Genomic DNA, 18,496 nt, shown 5'->3' with positions numbered 1-18,496 from the left:
TATTTATTTGAAGGTGAATGGGTGGCTATAAGGAGGGTGGAGCGTGTATTGCGTGAGAGAACATATGTAGAAAAAACACATAATTATGTATAGAGGATGGTTGCTGTGTTATAGATGGAGAAGGTGGTATATATACTATGTATAATATCATAAATGCGGTGTGCGTGTGTGGAGGTAATAAATTTACATTCTGCAGCTGCTAAATAGAACAGTTCGATTTATGCCGCTGATGCTGAAGCTTCTGCTTGTTGCTGTTGCTGTTGTCGCTGCTGCTGCTGCTGTTGCTGCTTGTTTTCTGCCTGGCGCTGTCGCTGATGATAGTGTTGGTGTTGGTATTGCTGCTCCCCTGACGACTGCCTTTGCTGCTGATCTCTCTTGTGTCGTGACACGGCGGCAGCGGCCATGGATGTAGTAGAAGGGACGGAAAGAGCGCCGGGCAGCAAGCCAAGCCGATTGACAATTTCGCGTTCAATCTGTGGATAAATTTCATCGCTGGTGTTTCCGCGTAAGGTCACTGCAATGCTGCTGTAGTGGTCAAGGATCGGAGCACACATGTCCCTGTACTGCTGCATACGCACACGGAACACTTCTGGATTGTCATCCGGTCGCTTAGATAACGGCTCGCCCGACACATCGTCAGTGCCAGGTACTCGAGGAGGGTTATACGACAAGTTGTAGACACGACCTGAAGGAATGTGTACCCACCGGTCTATTTTTTAACATTTTCCTTATCAGCATGGAACTTTTTTTAAATTCTTTCCGCAACCCCCTTCTTCTTTATTCCATAAAGCTAAACACACAGAGCAGTTCCCACGGAGCACCTTAGTGCATACACAAATTCACAGTCCCAAAAAAGAAGATAAGAGATTATTTACCCATAATGCGTTCCAGGATCACGTCTTCCGGCACCTCGAGATTGATCACCAGATTCAACGGCTGTGTAAGCTTTTGTAGTCGTGCATCCAGTGCCTTTGCTTGTAAAATCGTTCGTGGAAATCCGTCCAGCAGCCAGTTCTGATATCGCAAAAAACAAAGAGAAAACCATGAAACGGAAATTATAAGCTTTTCGTTCGCATAGTCTTTTTTTTGCTCTCCTTCATTCCCTCCTTCTCAAAAATCCAATTCTTTGCGTCTCTTTGTCTTTACGAAAATAATGAAAATGATCATCTTTGCATACCGGGTTACCCATCGTGGCCAGCTCCTCGTCTATCAATGACAGCATCACTTCATCCGGTACCAGCTTGCCCTTGGTCATATAATCACTTGCTTTCAATCCAGCTGGTGTATTTTGACTGATGTTTCTTCTTAGTAAATCGCCGCTTGACAGATGCGCGACGCCAAAATTTTTTTGTAAACGATTTGATTGAGTACCTTTTCCAGAACCCTATTTTCAGCATAAAAATATATAGTTTAGTGTTATATGTCTTTATATTTTCCATCTTTCAAGTAAGGAGACAAAACAGAGCACACGTACCGGACTGCCAAGAAGCAACAGTCGTAAAGGTTGCATTTCGTTGACAGGGCAGTCATGGAAGTGCAATTTAGTACATTGCTGTAAAGTTGTCGGTCTGCGCACAGCGCTTAATGCTTGTCGGCTCAGGTACATGTTGGAGCAAAGAACAAGAGTAGGCGAGAAAAAGAAAAAGAGAAGAACGAGCCGAGTTTGGAACGCCTAATTCTAATCTCTTTTTTTTGTGTGTGAAATAAAGTGACTTGTTATGGGCAAGAAAGAGATAAGATAAGCTTGATCGCCCAATCAGGTAAGTGGAGAGCTTGAAACTGGAGAGAAAAAAGTCCTAATTCCGGCATGAAATTAGCTAAACAAGAAGCCGGAACATATTTTACCGTGCGTGGGTGCGTAACCAACATCACCAAGTAGCACCATAGCACCGTAGTTAAAAAGAAAAGAGCATGGCTGGCATACAAAAAAATCTTACTTCTGCTAGAACGGAATTCTTTATTGATGAGATGTGCAGCAAACTTGAAGAAAAGGTTGACTATGTAAAGATTATCAACGTTTTGCCACGAAACAGTAGTTGCTTAGTTGCCACCACATGCCGTTTAGTTGCTATGCCAATCATATGCATCATGTGTCATTTGAGTTGGTAGTTTAGGATCTCCTGCACAATGATCCTTGTAACCAAGAAACAAAAGCAGCAGGTGTAACCGTCACACTGAAGATGGCCAAGGCGTCTTTATTGAGTCGTTACTAATATTATTACTGCATCCCATTTCTTAGCAACATTTGATATATCCTACAGGCATCCGAAACGGTTGTGCTCTTCGATAGATTTGTCATGAGGAGGACATAAGCTCAAGGCTCAAAATTTTATAATAAGCGAAAACGATAAAATAATAATAACGCTCTCAACGACAGCCATACCATTTATACTATGTAATCGATGGTGATAAGGGGTTTGGCTCGGGTCGGGGTGGAGAGGAGCAGGGAGTCAAAGCTTATTTTATGTAAAAATCTCAAACTTCTATTTGGGTAGAAAAAAAGAGTTGCTGCTATGTATATCAGTATCATACATAAGCTTAGATGCCACAGTGTGCACCGGTAAAGTAGTAGCACATGTACAGTATAATCTATTAAGGTGGTGGTACAGTAGCAGCGCCAGTAGATTAATCAAGTATTATGTATACGTGAAGTAAATCTTGACGAGCTCTTGTGGAGTGCTCTCTTACATGATAGCACTCTATTACTCCTAGTCTGCGTGTGGCAGCACAACGCAAACAGGCTTGACTGCTACCACCACTGTAAATAGAAAAAGATGTACTATGTAGAGCATATATGCCATACATACAAATGTCTCATCGAGAAGCACGACATATATTATATGCACTATTTAGCTTTCTCTCTTCCCGCTCCACTCCCTGTACAGTATATCAAATATATCAACAGTGATGATCACACACAGCCCGTAATATCATATGGTGATTGCATAGTAGAAGACGTCATTTATTTCTCTATTGTGGAATCGCCACATTGTTACCTCCATCATTCCCCCCGGATATAGCAACTATAAGACAATTGCATGGGGTAACGTCTTGCATTTTGTGTAACACCAAAAGCTGGTTGTAAACAGGAGTGAAAAAAGAAAAAGGAAATCGCACGAGATCAACACAATGAAGCCAGAGTGGCGGGTTGGTACGTACTGATTACGCTCATAACCCTCACATAAGATGTCTTTTGTCGGTTGATGCATCACTTCATAAGCGAACGAAAAAAAAGGCAGGGTATTTTTAAGCAATCAGCACCATGTAAGTATTTCATATAGGCTACTGTGAGATTGTGCATCAAATCTTGCAGCCTTCTGTTTATTGTGCGGATCTCATTTCCTCATTTTGTTTTTTGCCCTAGCGCACAAGAGAAAAATCGATACATACAGCATGCATAGGCAATGTGTATATATAGAATATCATACAACAAGAAAAGATGCGTGAAAAGGAGGAGCTAACAAGAGCTTGTTCACTGTAGTACTACCACATACTGTTTTGTTAGAAAGAATAAAAGGACCATGATTTTTTATTCCTTTGCTTCTTGTATTTCTCCTCACTCCTCGCTCCTTGTTCTAATATAAAGGCAGAGCCATTCTCGCAAATATTGTGTGCACGCCACGCACGCATACACAAACGCAACGCATCATTTTATTGCCACATATCTTGAACACATGGAAACAGACGATGGTCTGTTTTGTACTACGATATGCGATGCATAGACGAAAGGGAGACCAGATGCAGCATGCATATACTTTTACTTTCACTCTCATCCTGTTTCTAAAAAAGAAAACTTAAAACTGTGTTAAGACTCATATAATTCAGTTAAACTCTCTCTCTCTCTCTTTCTTTTCTTCGTTTCTTTTCCAATACACTATTATTCCTTTAACTTATAAGTAATATATACTATGGTGCAAGAAACCTCATCATCCAACAAACGACGGTCAGCCTTTTCACGCTTTCGAATAGCATTATCTTCAAGGAAACAATCACCTCATTCACAAACACAGCTTCAGCAACAGCCTCAGCATCAGCAGCATATACATCAGCATCAATCAAACGAAAAAAATCTTCAGAACCAGCAAAATCCTCCCGCACACTCAGGCACACTCGGAAGACGGATAACACGCATATTGTTTCAGAATAATCGAGCATCATCATCACCTAGTGCTGCACCAGAACCAACTGCTACTAGTTCTACCGGGGCTCTTCTCACCAGGGCCGCAAGTAGGATCCGGAGAAACACAAAAGGCACGAACAAAATCGATTACGACGACTATTTGACAGCTGTCACTCGCAGCAATAGCAGCGGTTGCATCCACAAAAATGGTAGCAGCAACTACTATCCACAAGATGATATCGAAGTCGATGTGAATGATTTTGAAAAAAACAGTGATAGGCGGCACCAGTATTATCTCCATAATTATCGCAACAAAAGGATAACCAGAGATCTAGTTCAGCATCGTCATCATCAGCAACAGCAAGAGCAGCAGCAGCAGGACCAAATTCAGGAGCAGCAATTACAACCACAAGGGATACTGCGGCGTCGAGCGAGAAGCAACAGCGGCAGTGCATTAACGGCTTTGGCGGAAAAAGTAGAAATTGATGCTTTCGCACAAGAAATTCGTACCACAGCAGCCGCAACACCAGCAGAACATGCACTCCTTCCATCTTCATCATCAGCGGCGGCTGAAACCCCTGGGCCCTCACTCAGAGAAGCTCTGTGGCATTCCTGCCCTGGCCTTGACCAGTTTACTCGAACTACGACATGCAGTATGGAGAAATATGAAGTGGGTGAAACAACAATAGCAGCAGCAGCGGCACAAGTATTGAATATGCTTTCGGACGATCCTCCTCGATATTATGACTCGACGACTTCCGTCACAACAGACGATGACGAAGGCATCATGACCCCCGTATCAGCAAATGCATGTAGCGCTGTGGTATTCTGGGATAATGGAGCTGTAACTACAACTACTACAGCCGTTAGTGCTGCTGTGCCTGCTGCTTCCGAAGCTGGTACTTCCGCTCTAAGAACTACCAATGCTATTATTCCTGAGGATCACGAGGACGAAAATAGCAACAAAATCGATATTACCGGTACTGACTTTGGCAAATGCAACATCAACAGCAACGTAATTTTTAGCAATAGCACAATCCTTAGTAATAGCAATACCAGTATCAGCAATAACAACAGCATGAGCAACATCAGCAGCACTACTACTACTAGTAGTAGTAGTAGCAGCAGTAGTAGCAGCAGTGATGGAGCAACTATCAATATCATCTCAAGAAGCAGTAGTAGCTCGAACAACAATGACGACAGCGACGATGACAACGGACATGACGACAATCATGACGACGACGATGTTGATGACTATGGTGACTATGGTGACGATGATAACGATAGCAAGTTGACTATCAGCTTCAACAGAGTGCAATTGTCAGAACAGGTGCGAATGGTGCTTGGCGAGGCGTTTCGTCAAGCAGACGAGGAGTTCGAAGAACGGCAGGAGTGATCCAAAAGAGTCGCAAACCCCCACCTCCTCTTCTCCTCCTTTCTTCCATTCCATCTATTCCATCCCTACAACCCTCCTCCAACCCCTTCACGTTTTACAATTGTAGAAAAAGAAGAAAAGTAACGAAAGAGTTAGATTTCAACAAGCGATCGCCGCCGCCACAAACACACCATCCACGAAAAAAGTATATGTTTCCTTTTGTAAAAGTATTCCCTTTCTTTCTTTATTTCTTTTTCTATATAAAAAACAGTACAACAGCATAGAGCTATACAGTGAAGGACAACTATGTACATACAATACTACATATCACTAAATAATTTTATTTTCCAAAAAACCATAGATGAAGGTTGTTATGGATTCGGTTGTGTTGCTGGTACTATTACTATTTACTACTGTTATTGTGTTGCTGTTGTTGTTGGGGTCCCACATAAGCAGGATGGGCAAGGTATTCTAGGTCCGTATCACTGCGTTTGAGACATGTCAAACACACCTTGATATTAGCATAGCCAACAACAGCTTCCAATCGTTTAGGTAGTGGTCGCACCGTCATGGCCCAGACGTAGCCTTCCTTGACCGCCTTTTTGTCGATGGCCTTGGTTCCCTTTGGTGGACGGCCACGGCGTGGTGTCAGGGCAGCTTTGGTACACGTGACAGCTGAATTGTTTTCTTCGCGATAGTTCAAATGTTTTGGGTGTTGACAGTATCCCATCCGGGCATTCGATGTGCTTCGTCTTTTCTTTGTAGACTGCTGCCGTTGTTTCGATACAGCATTTCCGGCCTTCTTCTCAGTGGAAGCATCAGTGATAGCAGCTGGTGACTGTTGATAGTGGTTAAGATGATGGTCTTCCGTGCTAGTAGATGAAGGCGGTGAAGGCTCGTCAGATGGCATGCATGAAAGTAAAGGATCGTCGCCGTTTGACGCAGCAGCTGTCAAAAGCATATCGATAAGCGTGCTACTGCTGTCATATTCCAAAAAAGTACCATGATCGACAACGTGCTGCTGCTGGTCAGCATTGTCGTTTTTAATGCTGTGCAACCCAGGAGTGTTGCTACAGTCCCACATCCAGGCATAGTAGGCCGAAGCAACATCATGACCCGGCAAAACCGTTTGTGGTGTTATTGTTCCCAGGGCCGTTCTTTGATATGACTGCTCCTGGTTTTGCTGTTGCTGTTGTTGGGGGTCAAACGATATCATTGGATCAAAGGCCGATGTCAACAACAATTCATTTTCTGGATTGCCTACTAGAATACTGTTGTCGTAGCAGTGATAATCGTAACGTTGGTGAGGAGGGAATGTCAACGACGGCGTTCGTCTGACGTTAGAGTAATGGAACATGATTACTTTTTTTTTAGAAAGAGTAAAGTGAATGTTTGGATGAGCTCATTTTTACCAATAACCACTATATTTATAACTTTCCTTTGCTATTCCCGTTTTACAAAGCTTTGTAGACCTCTTTTGTTATTTGTTTTTGTTTTGTTGCGTAGTATGCTGAAGAGTGAGCAATCAGTTGGTGGTGCCACTCCTGGATTTGCAAGGGGTAAAGAACCAAACATACTGATCACGGCCACACAATCACCTGGTATATATCCATGATGATTCACACACTCACACTCGCCCAATTGAGGTTCACCGATCTCTTTCTTGTTTTTTGCCTGTACATTTTGTCTTCAGTATATACTTGATTATATTTATTCATTGACATTGTTTTAAGTACTCTATGCTAATACAAACGGTTTATTTAGTGAAAATGAGATCAAATGTAAGCTTGTTGATCTGTTTTTTTAAGTAAAGAACGAAAGAACGATTAGTAAAAAGAGAAATCGAGAACATGCAATCATCACAGCAGAAAATGACAAAACTTACTTCTTGGGGTTCTTCAATGATGACTTCCGCATCATCCTTCTTTGTCTGAGCATCTTCCAGAGGCTTCTTCAAGACCTTGACCATCACAGCGGTCTGGGTCTTCATGACTGCGTCTAATACGTTCTCAGGATCGCTGGTGAAACGGTAGTACATGTGGATATCATCGGTGGGCAGCAAGTTGGCCTTCTTTCGAAGACGCTGGACACGATTGATGACTTCACGTGCGATACCTTCCTGCTCAAGTTCAGGGTAGCGTTTGGTATCCAAGAGAATCAGAACATCACGATCAGTGTTGGTTTCGTATTGGGCGTTTCCTTGATCATCAAAGAATCGGACAACCTAAACAACATTTACATATAAAACCAACCATCGATTACCATCAGTTCCACATTTTGACTTGCCAATCTGTCCTCCTTTTTAGTTTTCCATGCTGAAACTTACGTTCAAATCCTCATCAGTAACCTTAATGCCATCAACAAGCATCTCCTTGTTCTTGACGAATTCCTTGACTTGATCGCTTGTAAGTGATGGCAAAGCCTTCTTGATCTTTTGCAAGTCCTTCTTGAACTTGGGACCCAAGACCTTCCAGTCAGCCTCAGCCTTGTATTGAACACCAAACTTGTCTTCATCAGAAGTAACGAGGATCTCGCGAACGTTGAGTTCTTCCACAATGTAGCTCTCCAAAGCCTTGATATCGGCATGGTACTGAGGATCGTGGTGGATGACGACAAGCTCCTTCAATGGCGTCTTGAGAGAAATGTTCTTCTTTTCACGGACGGTACGGCCCAATTCAATAACAGCTTGCATTCTGCCGACGGCACGCTCAATCTCAGGATCAAAGTATTCTTCACGGACAGTAGGGAAGTCGAGGAAGTGGACAGAGCGGTCATCAGCAACGTTGGAGTCCTTGGGTATGAAGTTCTTGAGGGTTTGATACATGTTCTCGGCCAAGAAGGGTGTGAATGGTGCCATGGTGAGACACAAGGTCAACAGTACTTCAAAGAGAGTGTTCATGGCTCGGGTGGCATCTTCAACACCGTTTTCACCCTATATCACAGAATAGAATGATATCTATTAGCTTCCATAATTATCTAGAAATATGGATTACCTTTTCAAACATTTACCTTAAGTCTCTTACGGTTGAAACGGACGTACCAGTTGGTCAAAGTGTCGATCAACTGGAGCAAACGAGGTACGACAGTATACAATCTGTAAGCGCCCATTTCCTCGCGAACGAATTTGATCAAAGATTGACAGCTAGCAAGTACCCAGCGATCCATGACATTTTCGGATTTCTTCATATCATGTTGATAGACAAAGTCAACACCAAATTGCTTCTTCAAAACAGCAGTCTGCGTGATGAAGAATTTGAAAGCGTTGTACCAGGGCAAGAACACCTTGCTGACAATGTCCTTGACACCTTCTTCCTTGAATCGTAAGAATTCGGCACGCACAACAGGCGAGTTGATCAAGTACAGACGGAGAGCATCGGCACCATACTTATCAAGAACAATGCCTGGTTCAGGGTAGTTCTTGAGACGCTTACTCATCTTCTTACCATCACTATTAGAAAATGATACAATTAGAATTCACATGTTTCTTCTCCTTTCATACGTCACTAATTTCAAAGTTATGACATTGTTTGTGTATCTCTCTCACCTGGCAAGGACAAGACCGCTGACAATGACATTCTTGGCAGGAGGTTTGTTGAAAAGATGGGTCGAGAGCACCAAAAGAGTGTAGAACCAACCACGGGTCTGATCAATACCTTCAGAGATAAAGTCAGCAGGGAAAGCATTCTCAAACTTAGAGGCGTTTTCAAAGGGATAATGCTGCTGAGCATAAGGCATAGAACCGGATTCGAACCAGCAGTCGAAAACCTCCTCAATACGGCGAAGGACGCCACGGCCGGTTTTGGAAGGAATGGTGATGCTGTCGATGCTTTCACGATGAATATCAGTGATGGGCGAGATACCGCTAAGCTCTTCAAGTTCTTTGATCGAACCAACAGCAACGATTTCCTCAAAGTCCTCGCTCACCCAAAGAGGGATAGGAGTACCCCAGTAACGGTTACGCGAAATGTTCCAGTCACGAGCGTTGGCGATCCAGTTGGCGAAACGCTTCTCTTGGACAAAGCTTGGTACCCTGTATAAGCAATGGATAGCAACAACAGCAACACGAATCGCATATTAATAATTGTCACGTGCATGGTGCCAAGTGGGGGGGGGGAGGGAATGCAAGTTTTTTTGAGAAAATGGAAATCCTAAAAGCATACCAGCGCATCTTATCATTGCAAGCCAAAATTTGATCAATGACCGGCTTGACACGGACGAACCACGAGGGAATGGCACGGTAAATCAACGGCGTATCGGATCTCCAGCAGAAGGGATAACTATGCATGAATTGCGATTGCACAATCAAGCGACCACGTGCTTTCATGTTCTTTTGAATTTCCTTGTCGGCATCCTGTTTGGTTTTGCAAAATGATTGATTAGCAAACGAAGAGGAGAGTAAGCACCCTGTGACTTTCTCGCTTCCCACAGAGTCACATAAACAAATAAAAAGTCATTGGTTTTTACCTTGACATATTGACCAGCAAAATCGGTGACGATTTCAGTGAAGCTGCCCTTTTCATCGATGGGGCAAGGCAAAAAGCCATCAGGATCAATGACGCCATGTTCCAAACAAACACGGTAATCGTCCTCACCAAAGGCAGGAGCGTTCTGGACAATACCGGTACCAGAATCATCGGTGACGTAGGTATCGACCATGACCTTATAGCCCTTACCCTTGAACTCCTTGACAAAGTAATCGAACATGGGTTCGAATTCCCAGCCTTTCATGTTCTTACCGATATAACGATCCAAAATTGTAAACTTGGCCTTCTTGGGGTCCTTGTACAGAATGTTCAAGCACTTTTGAAGCAGAATGTATTGCTTGCCACTAAGCTCGTCCTTGATCTTAATATATTCGAAATCGGGATGGACGGTAACACCCAAACACGAAGGCAGGGTCCATGGGGTTGTGGTCCATGCAAGAAGCTGGGTCTCGGGGTCGCTAACAAGAGGGAAACCGACAACGACTAGATTTCGAACAATAAGCCATTATTTCTTTCATCCTCCATACTCATATCCCAATGCCTTCCCCATCCTCAGATTCCACTTTGGAGACTTACTGGCAGGATCGTTCACATCCTTGTAGTTCTGGGACGACTCAAAGTTAGACAAGGGCGTATGGCATGCAGTCGAGTAAGGCATGACCTACATCCATATACACACACATTTGTGTTTGTCAGCAACCATTCAGCAAGTGAAAAATACTTCCATAGAATCTCTTGTTTTGTGTCCCATTACCTTTTGTCCACGGTAGACTTGGCCCTTATCAAACAATTCCTTAAAGACCCACCAGACACTTTCCATGAAAGTGGGGTTCAAGGTCTTGTAATCGTTATCGAAATCGATCCAACGAGCCATACGCTCAACAGTCTTTCTCCATTCACTCGAATAACGCATGACAATTGCGCGACACTCGGCGTTGTACTTGTCAATACCCATTGCCATCACATCATCTTTGCCCTAATTTATGTATATATATATATATATCAATCAGGCTCTCTCTCTCTCTCTCCAAGTAACTAACGGTATTAGTAAAAACGAGTTTCTAACCTTAATACCGAGCTTCTTGTCAATTTCATACTCGACGGGAAGACCGTGAGTGTCCCAGCCAAAGCGACGCTCGACATGGTGACCAGTGTTATGAGCATAACGCGTGACAATATCCTTCAAAACAGAAAATAATAAATTCATGAGTTGACAGAATCCCCCTTGTGGAGCGAATTGACCATATGTAAGGAAGGAAAAAAGTCTACTTTACCTTGATAGTACCAGCCAACAAATGGCCATAATGAGGAAGACCAGTAGCGAAAGGAGGACCATCAAAAAAGGTGTAAGGCTTCTTGTCCTTGTTCAACTCTAACGAAGTGTTGAATGCATCGATTTCTCTCCAGAACTCGAGGATTTTCTCCTCTTCCTTTGGAAAGCTAATGAACAATTACAAGAATATTATTTAATTCTCTTATTTGGTCATCCCACCCCCGAATAAAAAGTTTTGACAGCTATAAGTGGAATATTTATCGTATCAATTTTTTTTCTTACTTGAACTGTCCAGATACTAAAAGAATCAGACATATACAGAAAAAAGACGCGTTTATTAATGAGATTCAAAGAAATTCAAAGGACCAAGTCTGTAGTGAAACGATGCATTACCGTCAGCAAGTGAAACGCTCATTACCAAGGGCAACTGATAATACAAGAAAGTTCACGGAAAACAGATCTGAAATATACTCCCGCCGCCAAAAACTTCTGGAAATGAGTCACAGTCCAGCTGACGGACGCCACGGAATCTGCTCCGCAGCCGGGCACTAGCTGTCATTTCGTTAGGACAACGATTATTCTGGATATATCCATCCTTCTAGCTACAGATTAGTCATACTATGCTAGAAGCTACCTACATGCTAGCTTCTAAAATGGATGTTAGATACAGTCATAGGGTAAAGTTATAATATGCTATAATGCATAATGGAGAAACTTGCTGGAAGGAAATTCTGATATGAGTAAGCAGTTATGGCACAGCAGCTGCCGACGACCTTGCCGCAGTTTGCTATGCAAATCGCTTAAGTGAATGTGCATACCTACTATACATTGTGAGTCATATCCTCTTCGAAGGCTCAATTCAAAACGTCGTGATGATAAGAAGAAGGAAAAAATTGTAATATGTGTTTATCATGCTGTACTACGTACAACACATGTCAGACAGGCTGTCACTCTATAGGGTACGTATGTGTTTATTGCACTGCCATCAATTACTAATGATCATCTTCGCCTGGCCCAGGGCAGTTTTCCGCCAGATCCTGAGCATTATCGTATTTAGCTCCACACCAAAAGCAGTATGAGTGCTTGTCTCGTAAATAATCAACAAGTCGAGTAAGCCGTTTGTCCAACTACAAACCAAGAGAGATATTAGCATAGGTCGCCATATTAGATACGTACCAAGATCCAAGTGCAATTTAATATAAAGAGAAGAGAAACTTACAGGTAATGATCTGAGCTCTTCCACTTCTTCTTTGGGATAAGGTAATTCTTCCTCTTCTTTTTCCTCTTCTTCATCTTCATCTTCTCCAGCTTGCTCAGTTAATGCGTAACCTTTCGCTTCTTGTTCGGTCAGATCGCCATCACCAGTATGCTGTTGTTGCTCTTCATCTTTGGGACAGAATATCCAGAGAATATTTGACTAGACAAAGATAAAATAGTAAAGATAAGTGAGAGGAAGTCTTCTCTCACGCTCGAGAAAATTAATAGTTAAATGAGGTTAAGTCTTTACCTCAATTCCCTATACAATAGAGTCAGATAGTAATACATGTAGCATTAGTAACTGTATTGCTTCGCTTCATTAGGAAGTTATCAAGACATTTCAAAGCAAACAAATGGTACGTTTTACTGTACATTTTCTATATCCAGTCGTTCACAAATGGCAGCTGCAGCAGTACTTCGCCGATGTAATTTGGACTCTTTTGCTTTGTTTGCCATCAATTCGCGATATTCATCCGGATCAATATGAGGTCGCTTAGCCGCTTCTCTTTCCTCCTCTTCTTCCAGCGCTCGTTTACGTGCTTCAGCCATACCAAGACCCTCTCGACCTGAATACGATAAGCAGTTGACGCGTTCCCTCATTTATCAGATACTGATTGATACACGTATAGCGGGAACATAGCTAATAAAAAGTATAAAATAATATATTACAATACCTTGCTTTAATTCAACTTCAAGAGGTTTTTCTAGACCTCCTTCGGACTTGCCTAATTTCATGCCCTTTCTGTGTATGTGTGCACAAGAATACGACGTAAGTTTTACGTGAGATTTCCCTTTATAAATACGCGCACAATGCTTCCTGGTAAAAAAGTAAGTGTAAGATTACTTGAAACCCATTTTCATGAGCAACTGCATGCCCTTGTTGTTCTTGTCTTCTTCAAGATTACGCTTCAAGCCTTCTTCACGCGCTTCGCGCTGCAATTGTTCGCGCGGCTTAATGTGCCCCTTTTGCTTCTGCACCTGTAGCGTTCGTTGGCGGCGCTGGCTGTATGTTCCTTCACTTCGTGTCTTGCTTTCATAATCAGCAGCCTCTTCGAGGAACTTGGTTGACATGTAATCGTCTTCTTCCGTTTCGCTCATGACATTGAGGGAGAGATCGTATTAAACTTATATAGAGAGGCAAAAGTAGTCAAGGAAGTGCGGGTTTTACTTTTTTTTCCTCGTGTGACTCTTCGGTTGCATAACAGAACTGAGTGCATAGGTTGGCTTATGTAATTTATTGCTGGTCGCTAGGTAAGTTGCTAAGTAGTAAAAACACTCAAGTACAATATACCACTACTACTGCTAAATCTACTGTTATTGATGTTGCTGGTCTTCATGGTGATTTGGAGCGTGACGACGTCGTGCACGTTCTGCAACCACACCAACACCGGGGAATGGAGACTCTTTCCAAATGACCTTGGCTGCCGAAGTATTCTCTCCTGCAGAAGCCTGCTGCTGTCCTTGTTGCGATGCCTCTTGTTGCTGTTGCTCTCCGCGCGAGTGGTGGATTTGCTGTTGCAGTTGTGGTCCTGATTGCAATCCAGCCGCACCCACCATATCATGCTTGAGCACACCAACTTCACCTGCGCGTGTAGCGTCGATGGATTGACGCGGTGCGTAGCGTCTCAACATGTCCAATTCTCCCATGAGCACATCGTAACGGTACTTGACGCGGATATCGGGTACATTGGTCCTCTGCATATCGTTTCCTTCCACGCCTTTCTTGTACCATTTTCTACCAATCCAATGCTTTTTCACACGACTTTCCCAGCCACTTTGAATAACAGAGTTACGTGCCAATTCACACATGTCGGTCGGCGACAACTTCCAAATCTTTTATATAGACAGCAATCATTGGCTTAGTATACGGCTTACATGTATGTGTATGTTCTCTTTCTCTTTTTTCTGCCCGCCTTCAGCAATATTGTGTATTTGCATAGACATACCTGTGCTGCAACGCTATACTCCTCAATGAGCGGTTCTTTCGTAAAATGAAACTGCAAGGGATCGTCGGTAGACAATGAAATGTTCAGACCGCGTTGGAAAAATTGAGGAAGTGGGTTACGCTCATACGTCAAGAACAAGGCATTGTTCGAAAGGGGTGACATGGCAATACCAATCTGTGCTAGGTAATACAAGTACTGCAATGCAGGTACTTTACGCAATAGAATACCATGACTGATACCAAAAGATGTTAAAAATGCCGCAGTAAGATGCTCTGTGTCACCTGCTTCACCACAGTGAGGACGAAGTACAAAGGTGCCTAATTTACCACACATAGCATTAGTAGTGGTAATATAGCCGATTAATGCGCTTGAGAAAAAGAAAATAAGTACCCCTTTTTCAATCTTTTACTTACTGAAGCCACGGGATTTGCGCCAGTTGTTCAAAGAAGAGACATTGGCGTACATGTAGTATAGATAGTAGCTATAAGGTGGGTTATGCTTGCTATCCCACTCACTTGGTGTCGGGAATTTTTTAAACATGCGTCTTTCTGGTTTGGATTCGTCATCGACCGAGTCAAAGCCAACGACACGTTGCAGGAAAATATGTAGTTCTGGATGGTTCGAAGGATTTTTGGTGACCTCAAACAAAGGCTCAAAAACGTCTGTGGTAATTTTTATGTATGAGTAAGTGCAACAGAGCCATCTAGGAAAATTTTGTTTTTTGATCTTTTGATCATCTCGTCATGCAACAGGTACTTACTGCGAACGATGTCATGGAAACTGTCGACAGAATTGGATGATTTGTAGATATTGTACAAGCGAGGTATTTGCACCAGCCAACGTACGTTAGGTGAAAATAATCCATTGTTTACGACCCACTTGGCTAACTTGTCCCATTCATCCTTTGATCTTAAAAAAGCAATAGGGGGTTTCCACGTTCACAGTGAGTACGTCATGTTGTAATAAAAGCATTTTTCTCTATCATACAAGTGAAATGCGTATGCCCCTTTTACCTTCCATAAATCGATACACGATACTCGACCATTTGATACTTGGAAGACTCTAAATCCGATACTACCTCTAAGGTGTGTTTAATAATATGCATATTAATAAGAGCCTGTTTCAATACATCTTGTACTCCGTATTAATACACTAGAATCAAACTTTACCCTTTGTGATTTCTGCAAGATATCTTCCTTGGATGTAATTATCGGTCTTCATAAAAATCTCACGCAATCTGCTTTCTCCAATTGGATTGTATTTCAGGTTAAACTTATCGAAACGATGAAAAGAGTCCTTGTGGGCCTATAAAAATAAAAAGAAGAGGAGAAGGATATGGTCATCAGATTCATTACCGAGATATTAAACGAGCTTGAAAGCATAGCTCAGTGAGATAGTAAGTTTACTTACGTGCATATCAAGAGTATCAATGCTAAGATCATATGCTGTCAAGTTCAGACTTTCGAATACGCCTTTAAGAGTCAAGTGCTGCCCATCACGATAGATAACCACATCCTACAAACAATCAATCAAACAATAAAAAGCAGATTAGCTCCCTTACACACACATGGATTCGATACTGACATCCAATAACCTATATGTAGGGTACGCAAACTTACATCGGGTGACTTCTTCATCTTTGATTTGATGAAACGCAACAAATGCTTTTGGTTCATGCAGCTGGAATGGTGAACGTGAGTATCAACTTTACGCACGTTGTAAAAATCTCTATGGGGTACCCTCTGCGAATGGAAAAGAATCAGCAACTGTGTATATCGCATAGGAAGCGTGTATGGTTCTTTGTTTTTTCTCGCCCATTGTTACCTTAGAGTCGGCAAGTTCTTGAAACTCGTTCAGCAAAGTGTACATTTGCCATTTTCCATCCAGGTACCGTAATCTTCGAAAAGCAAGACTCTTGGCTGGACCATCGCTATGTTTATAGGTAAAGTTATTCATACATCCACACAGATACGACACCACATTATAAACACAACCCACAGAGATCGAGATAAATTATTACCTGATTGTACCTAGGACCAAGTCCATGTCCTGGAAAAACTCCTTTCGGCTTGGGATATCATATAATGGCTTTTCATCGAATTGATCTATGGGGATGCGGAGACAATGAACAAACCCGATGATGACGATGGCGATGACGATGACCAAAAAAATCTTATGCAGAATGACATTTCATACTGCGCCTTACCTTTTTCGGTTTGGTACACTTGGTAAAAGCCTTCGGATCCCATGCCAAACGTAAACTGCATAAGCCCGACCATACCACGAAAACCACCACAGACATGATTAGCTTGAAGTCAAGAGAGCATATATTGCACCGCATGATGTTGATGAGTGTATAACATTGGGGGGGAGACGAAAGAGTTATAGCTCACCTCATGGTCGCCAGGAATTTCGCATTCTTCAAATGAAAAGTCGCTACCCACAGCGCCAATTGGATCGGCCTCACGCTTCTTTTCCTTTTCCTTTCGACGAGTAATTTCTTCAGGCGATGGCAATGGCCATGATGGCTGGGGTGGAGCTGGATAAATGTTCCAGTCATCCCTGTTCCTGGGATCGTCTTCTAAGCGCTGGCAGGAACGTCTCATGTACTTTTCCCGCAGGTCAAGACATGTCTGCAACGTTTCATAAAGCCCACGCAGCTCGGCAGTGACGGCCGCATCTATATAAAATGTTGTTTATTATATCAGTATTTCCCTTATCCATTAGGGTGCATTCCGTTCAACGTTTGTTACCTTGCGTATCATTTACAAAATCGTGCAGTTCCTCGACAGTGTCGCTGCTGGCAGGCACTGATCCGTTACTGTCGTCAGTCGTTGTAAATGTTGTTGTCGGTGTGCCAGTTGCTGCGGGAGGAATGACGGCAGGTCGTGGAACAGCAGGAGGTTGATCGTCAACAGGTGTGCTTGCATCGGAGTCAATGCCAGAAGGTCCACCGGTAGGAGGCAAGTTCTGACCAAAATATTTGCTGTCATGCTTTTACATATTCATTTTTTTAACACTTGTGTCAAAATTTCCACGGAAACATACTCACACACAAAAAGAGGGCAATCGCAGAAAGAGAGGGATTGAAACTTACGTTTTGGATCGACATGCGATGGTGGTATTCGAAAAACGGCGTCTTTTGATCAGCACCATAGTTGTTAGCTTCTTCAGGAAGAGGACTATTTGAAACCGAAGAAGTTTCAGAGCCTGGCACAGAATTCGCCATGAGTAAAATGGGGAAAAGTGAAAAAAGAAGTGAACGGAGGTACGGAAGGGAGAAATGAAAAAATACGCGTTTTGAGCGGCGGGAAACTGTTGGAAAGAATTGTTTCAATGTCGAACTTGTTATAGACTCTACAATCGCCGGCCCGATGCAGCGTTACACATGATTCGCACGCTATTAGAGAGTAGAACACTATCTACAATTTTACACCTTCCAGAAACCAGACAGTGTATATTCTACCATTACTAGACACTTATTTCTCTATTTGATGTCCCCAGCGAGGTACTACTCGGTTAAGGTGATGAAGAACCTAGATCGAATCATCGTCACCATAGCATCATGTGGCCAACACTAGCGCCGCCATGTGCGTTTATCTTCTTGGACGGGACTGCTCGATCGCCAAATGCAACGCCCGTGAGAAAACGCAGAAAGGTGGTATGCATATCCTGTATGAATAGGGGGTTTATAGGGCTTGTTGGCTGCTGTAGCAATAATTTAGAGCATGAATGTGTATGATGCATAAGCGATTTTCGCATAATGAGCGTTACTTCCAAAGTCATGCCGAATCAAAAGCTATATATCAGAAGATGAGCGGACATCAAGAGACATTGGCTCACAAAGCTGATTCAAAGGCGACGAATGACCGAAAAACATGTACAAGCAAAGTCAGGTACAAGTGTGTAATTACTTCTGAATTCTATATTTACTATAACACAGAGTATAAATTATTGAAGACAAACAATTCGTTGATCCTTGAATCGCCATCTTTTCCTGTTTCAGCTATTTTAAAAAGAAAGAAGTTTACTCAAATCTAG

At 42.6% G+C, this 18,496-nt stretch overlaps 7 protein-coding genes across 7 annotated transcripts; 1 reads left to right on the top strand and 6 right to left on the bottom strand.

The window, feature by feature from the left end:
* Positions 1-515: 515 nt before the first annotated feature.
* On the bottom strand, positions 516-671 carry BDB00DRAFT_722390 (uncharacterized protein; the record flags this gene model as incomplete). The annotated part of the gene is made up of 1 exon (XM_053118200.1): positions 516-671. A coding segment is annotated over one exon (156 nt), but the record flags the coding sequence as incomplete, so codon positions are not given.
* Positions 672-687: 16 nt separating this feature from the next.
* BDB00DRAFT_818150 (adenylate kinase-domain-containing protein) lies at positions 688-1,667 on the bottom strand. The gene is made up of 3 exons (XM_053123128.1): positions 1,475-1,667; positions 1,178-1,384; positions 688-1,014 (listed from the first exon to the last, which is right to left on the bottom strand). Exons 1-3 carry the CDS (start codon positions 1,604-1,606, stop codon positions 868-870), a joined length of 486 nt encoding a protein of 161 aa, XP_052980731.1. The 5' UTR covers positions 1,607-1,667; the 3' UTR covers positions 688-867.
* Positions 1,668-3,908: 2,241 nt separating this feature from the next.
* BDB00DRAFT_871297 (uncharacterized protein) lies at positions 3,909-5,516 on the top strand (the record flags this gene model as incomplete). The annotated part of the gene is made up of 1 exon (XM_053126813.1): positions 3,909-5,516. One exon carries the CDS (start codon positions 3,909-3,911, stop codon positions 5,514-5,516), a length of 1,608 nt encoding a protein of 535 aa, XP_052980730.1.
* A 311-nt stretch (positions 5,517-5,827) lies between these two features.
* BDB00DRAFT_818149 (uncharacterized protein) lies at positions 5,828-7,035 on the bottom strand. Its single transcript, XM_053123127.1, has one exon. It carries the CDS (start codon positions 6,850-6,852, stop codon positions 5,899-5,901), a length of 954 nt encoding a protein of 317 aa, XP_052980729.1. The 5' UTR covers positions 6,853-7,035; the 3' UTR covers positions 5,828-5,898.
* Positions 7,036-7,139: 104 nt separating this feature from the next.
* On the bottom strand, positions 7,140-11,696 carry BDB00DRAFT_974173 (isoleucyl-tRNA synthetase). The gene is made up of 13 exons (XM_053129894.1): positions 11,646-11,696; positions 11,535-11,550; positions 11,254-11,419; positions 11,046-11,159; positions 10,734-10,955; positions 10,556-10,640; positions 9,960-10,462; positions 9,656-9,846; positions 9,040-9,525; positions 8,505-8,943; positions 7,822-8,427; positions 7,381-7,719; positions 7,140-7,290 (listed from the first exon to the last, which is right to left on the bottom strand). Exons 1-13 carry the CDS (start codon positions 11,665-11,667, stop codon positions 7,252-7,254), a joined length of 3,228 nt encoding a protein of 1,075 aa, XP_052980728.1. The 5' UTR covers positions 11,668-11,696; the 3' UTR covers positions 7,140-7,251.
* A 393-nt stretch (positions 11,697-12,089) lies between these two features.
* Positions 12,090-13,661, bottom strand: BDB00DRAFT_818143 (uncharacterized protein). Its single transcript, XM_053123126.1, has 6 exons — positions 13,354-13,661; positions 13,184-13,251; positions 12,882-13,075; positions 12,760-12,768; positions 12,472-12,669; positions 12,090-12,379 (listed from the first exon to the last, which is right to left on the bottom strand). Exons 1-6 carry the CDS (start codon positions 13,605-13,607, stop codon positions 12,245-12,247), a joined length of 858 nt encoding a protein of 285 aa, XP_052980727.1. The 5' UTR covers positions 13,608-13,661; the 3' UTR covers positions 12,090-12,244.
* Positions 13,662-13,708: 47 nt separating this feature from the next.
* BDB00DRAFT_818141 (uncharacterized protein) lies at positions 13,709-17,765 on the bottom strand. The gene is made up of 14 exons (XM_053123125.1): positions 17,553-17,765; positions 17,209-17,449; positions 16,849-17,135; positions 16,662-16,716; positions 16,476-16,560; positions 16,280-16,385; positions 16,075-16,197; positions 15,866-15,970; positions 15,625-15,760; positions 15,469-15,535; positions 15,216-15,364; positions 14,869-15,117; positions 14,456-14,772; positions 13,709-14,342 (listed from the first exon to the last, which is right to left on the bottom strand). The coding sequence occupies exons 1-14, from the start codon at positions 17,682-17,684 to the stop codon at positions 13,824-13,826; spliced, it is 2,571 nt and encodes an 856-aa protein (XP_052980726.1). The 5' UTR covers positions 17,685-17,765; the 3' UTR covers positions 13,709-13,823.
* Positions 17,766-18,496: the final 731 nt, after the last annotated feature.

Source organism: Zychaea mexicana (assembly GCF_025766255.1).
Source record: "Zychaea mexicana strain RSA 1403 chromosome Unknown BDB00scaffold_27, whole genome shotgun sequence".
NCBI classification, from domain to species: domain Eukaryota; kingdom Fungi; phylum Mucoromycota; class Mucoromycetes; order Mucorales; family Lichtheimiaceae; genus Zychaea; species Zychaea mexicana.
The sequence above is the reverse complement of the archived record's forward strand: the minus strand, read 5'-3'. Positions and strand labels throughout refer to the sequence as shown.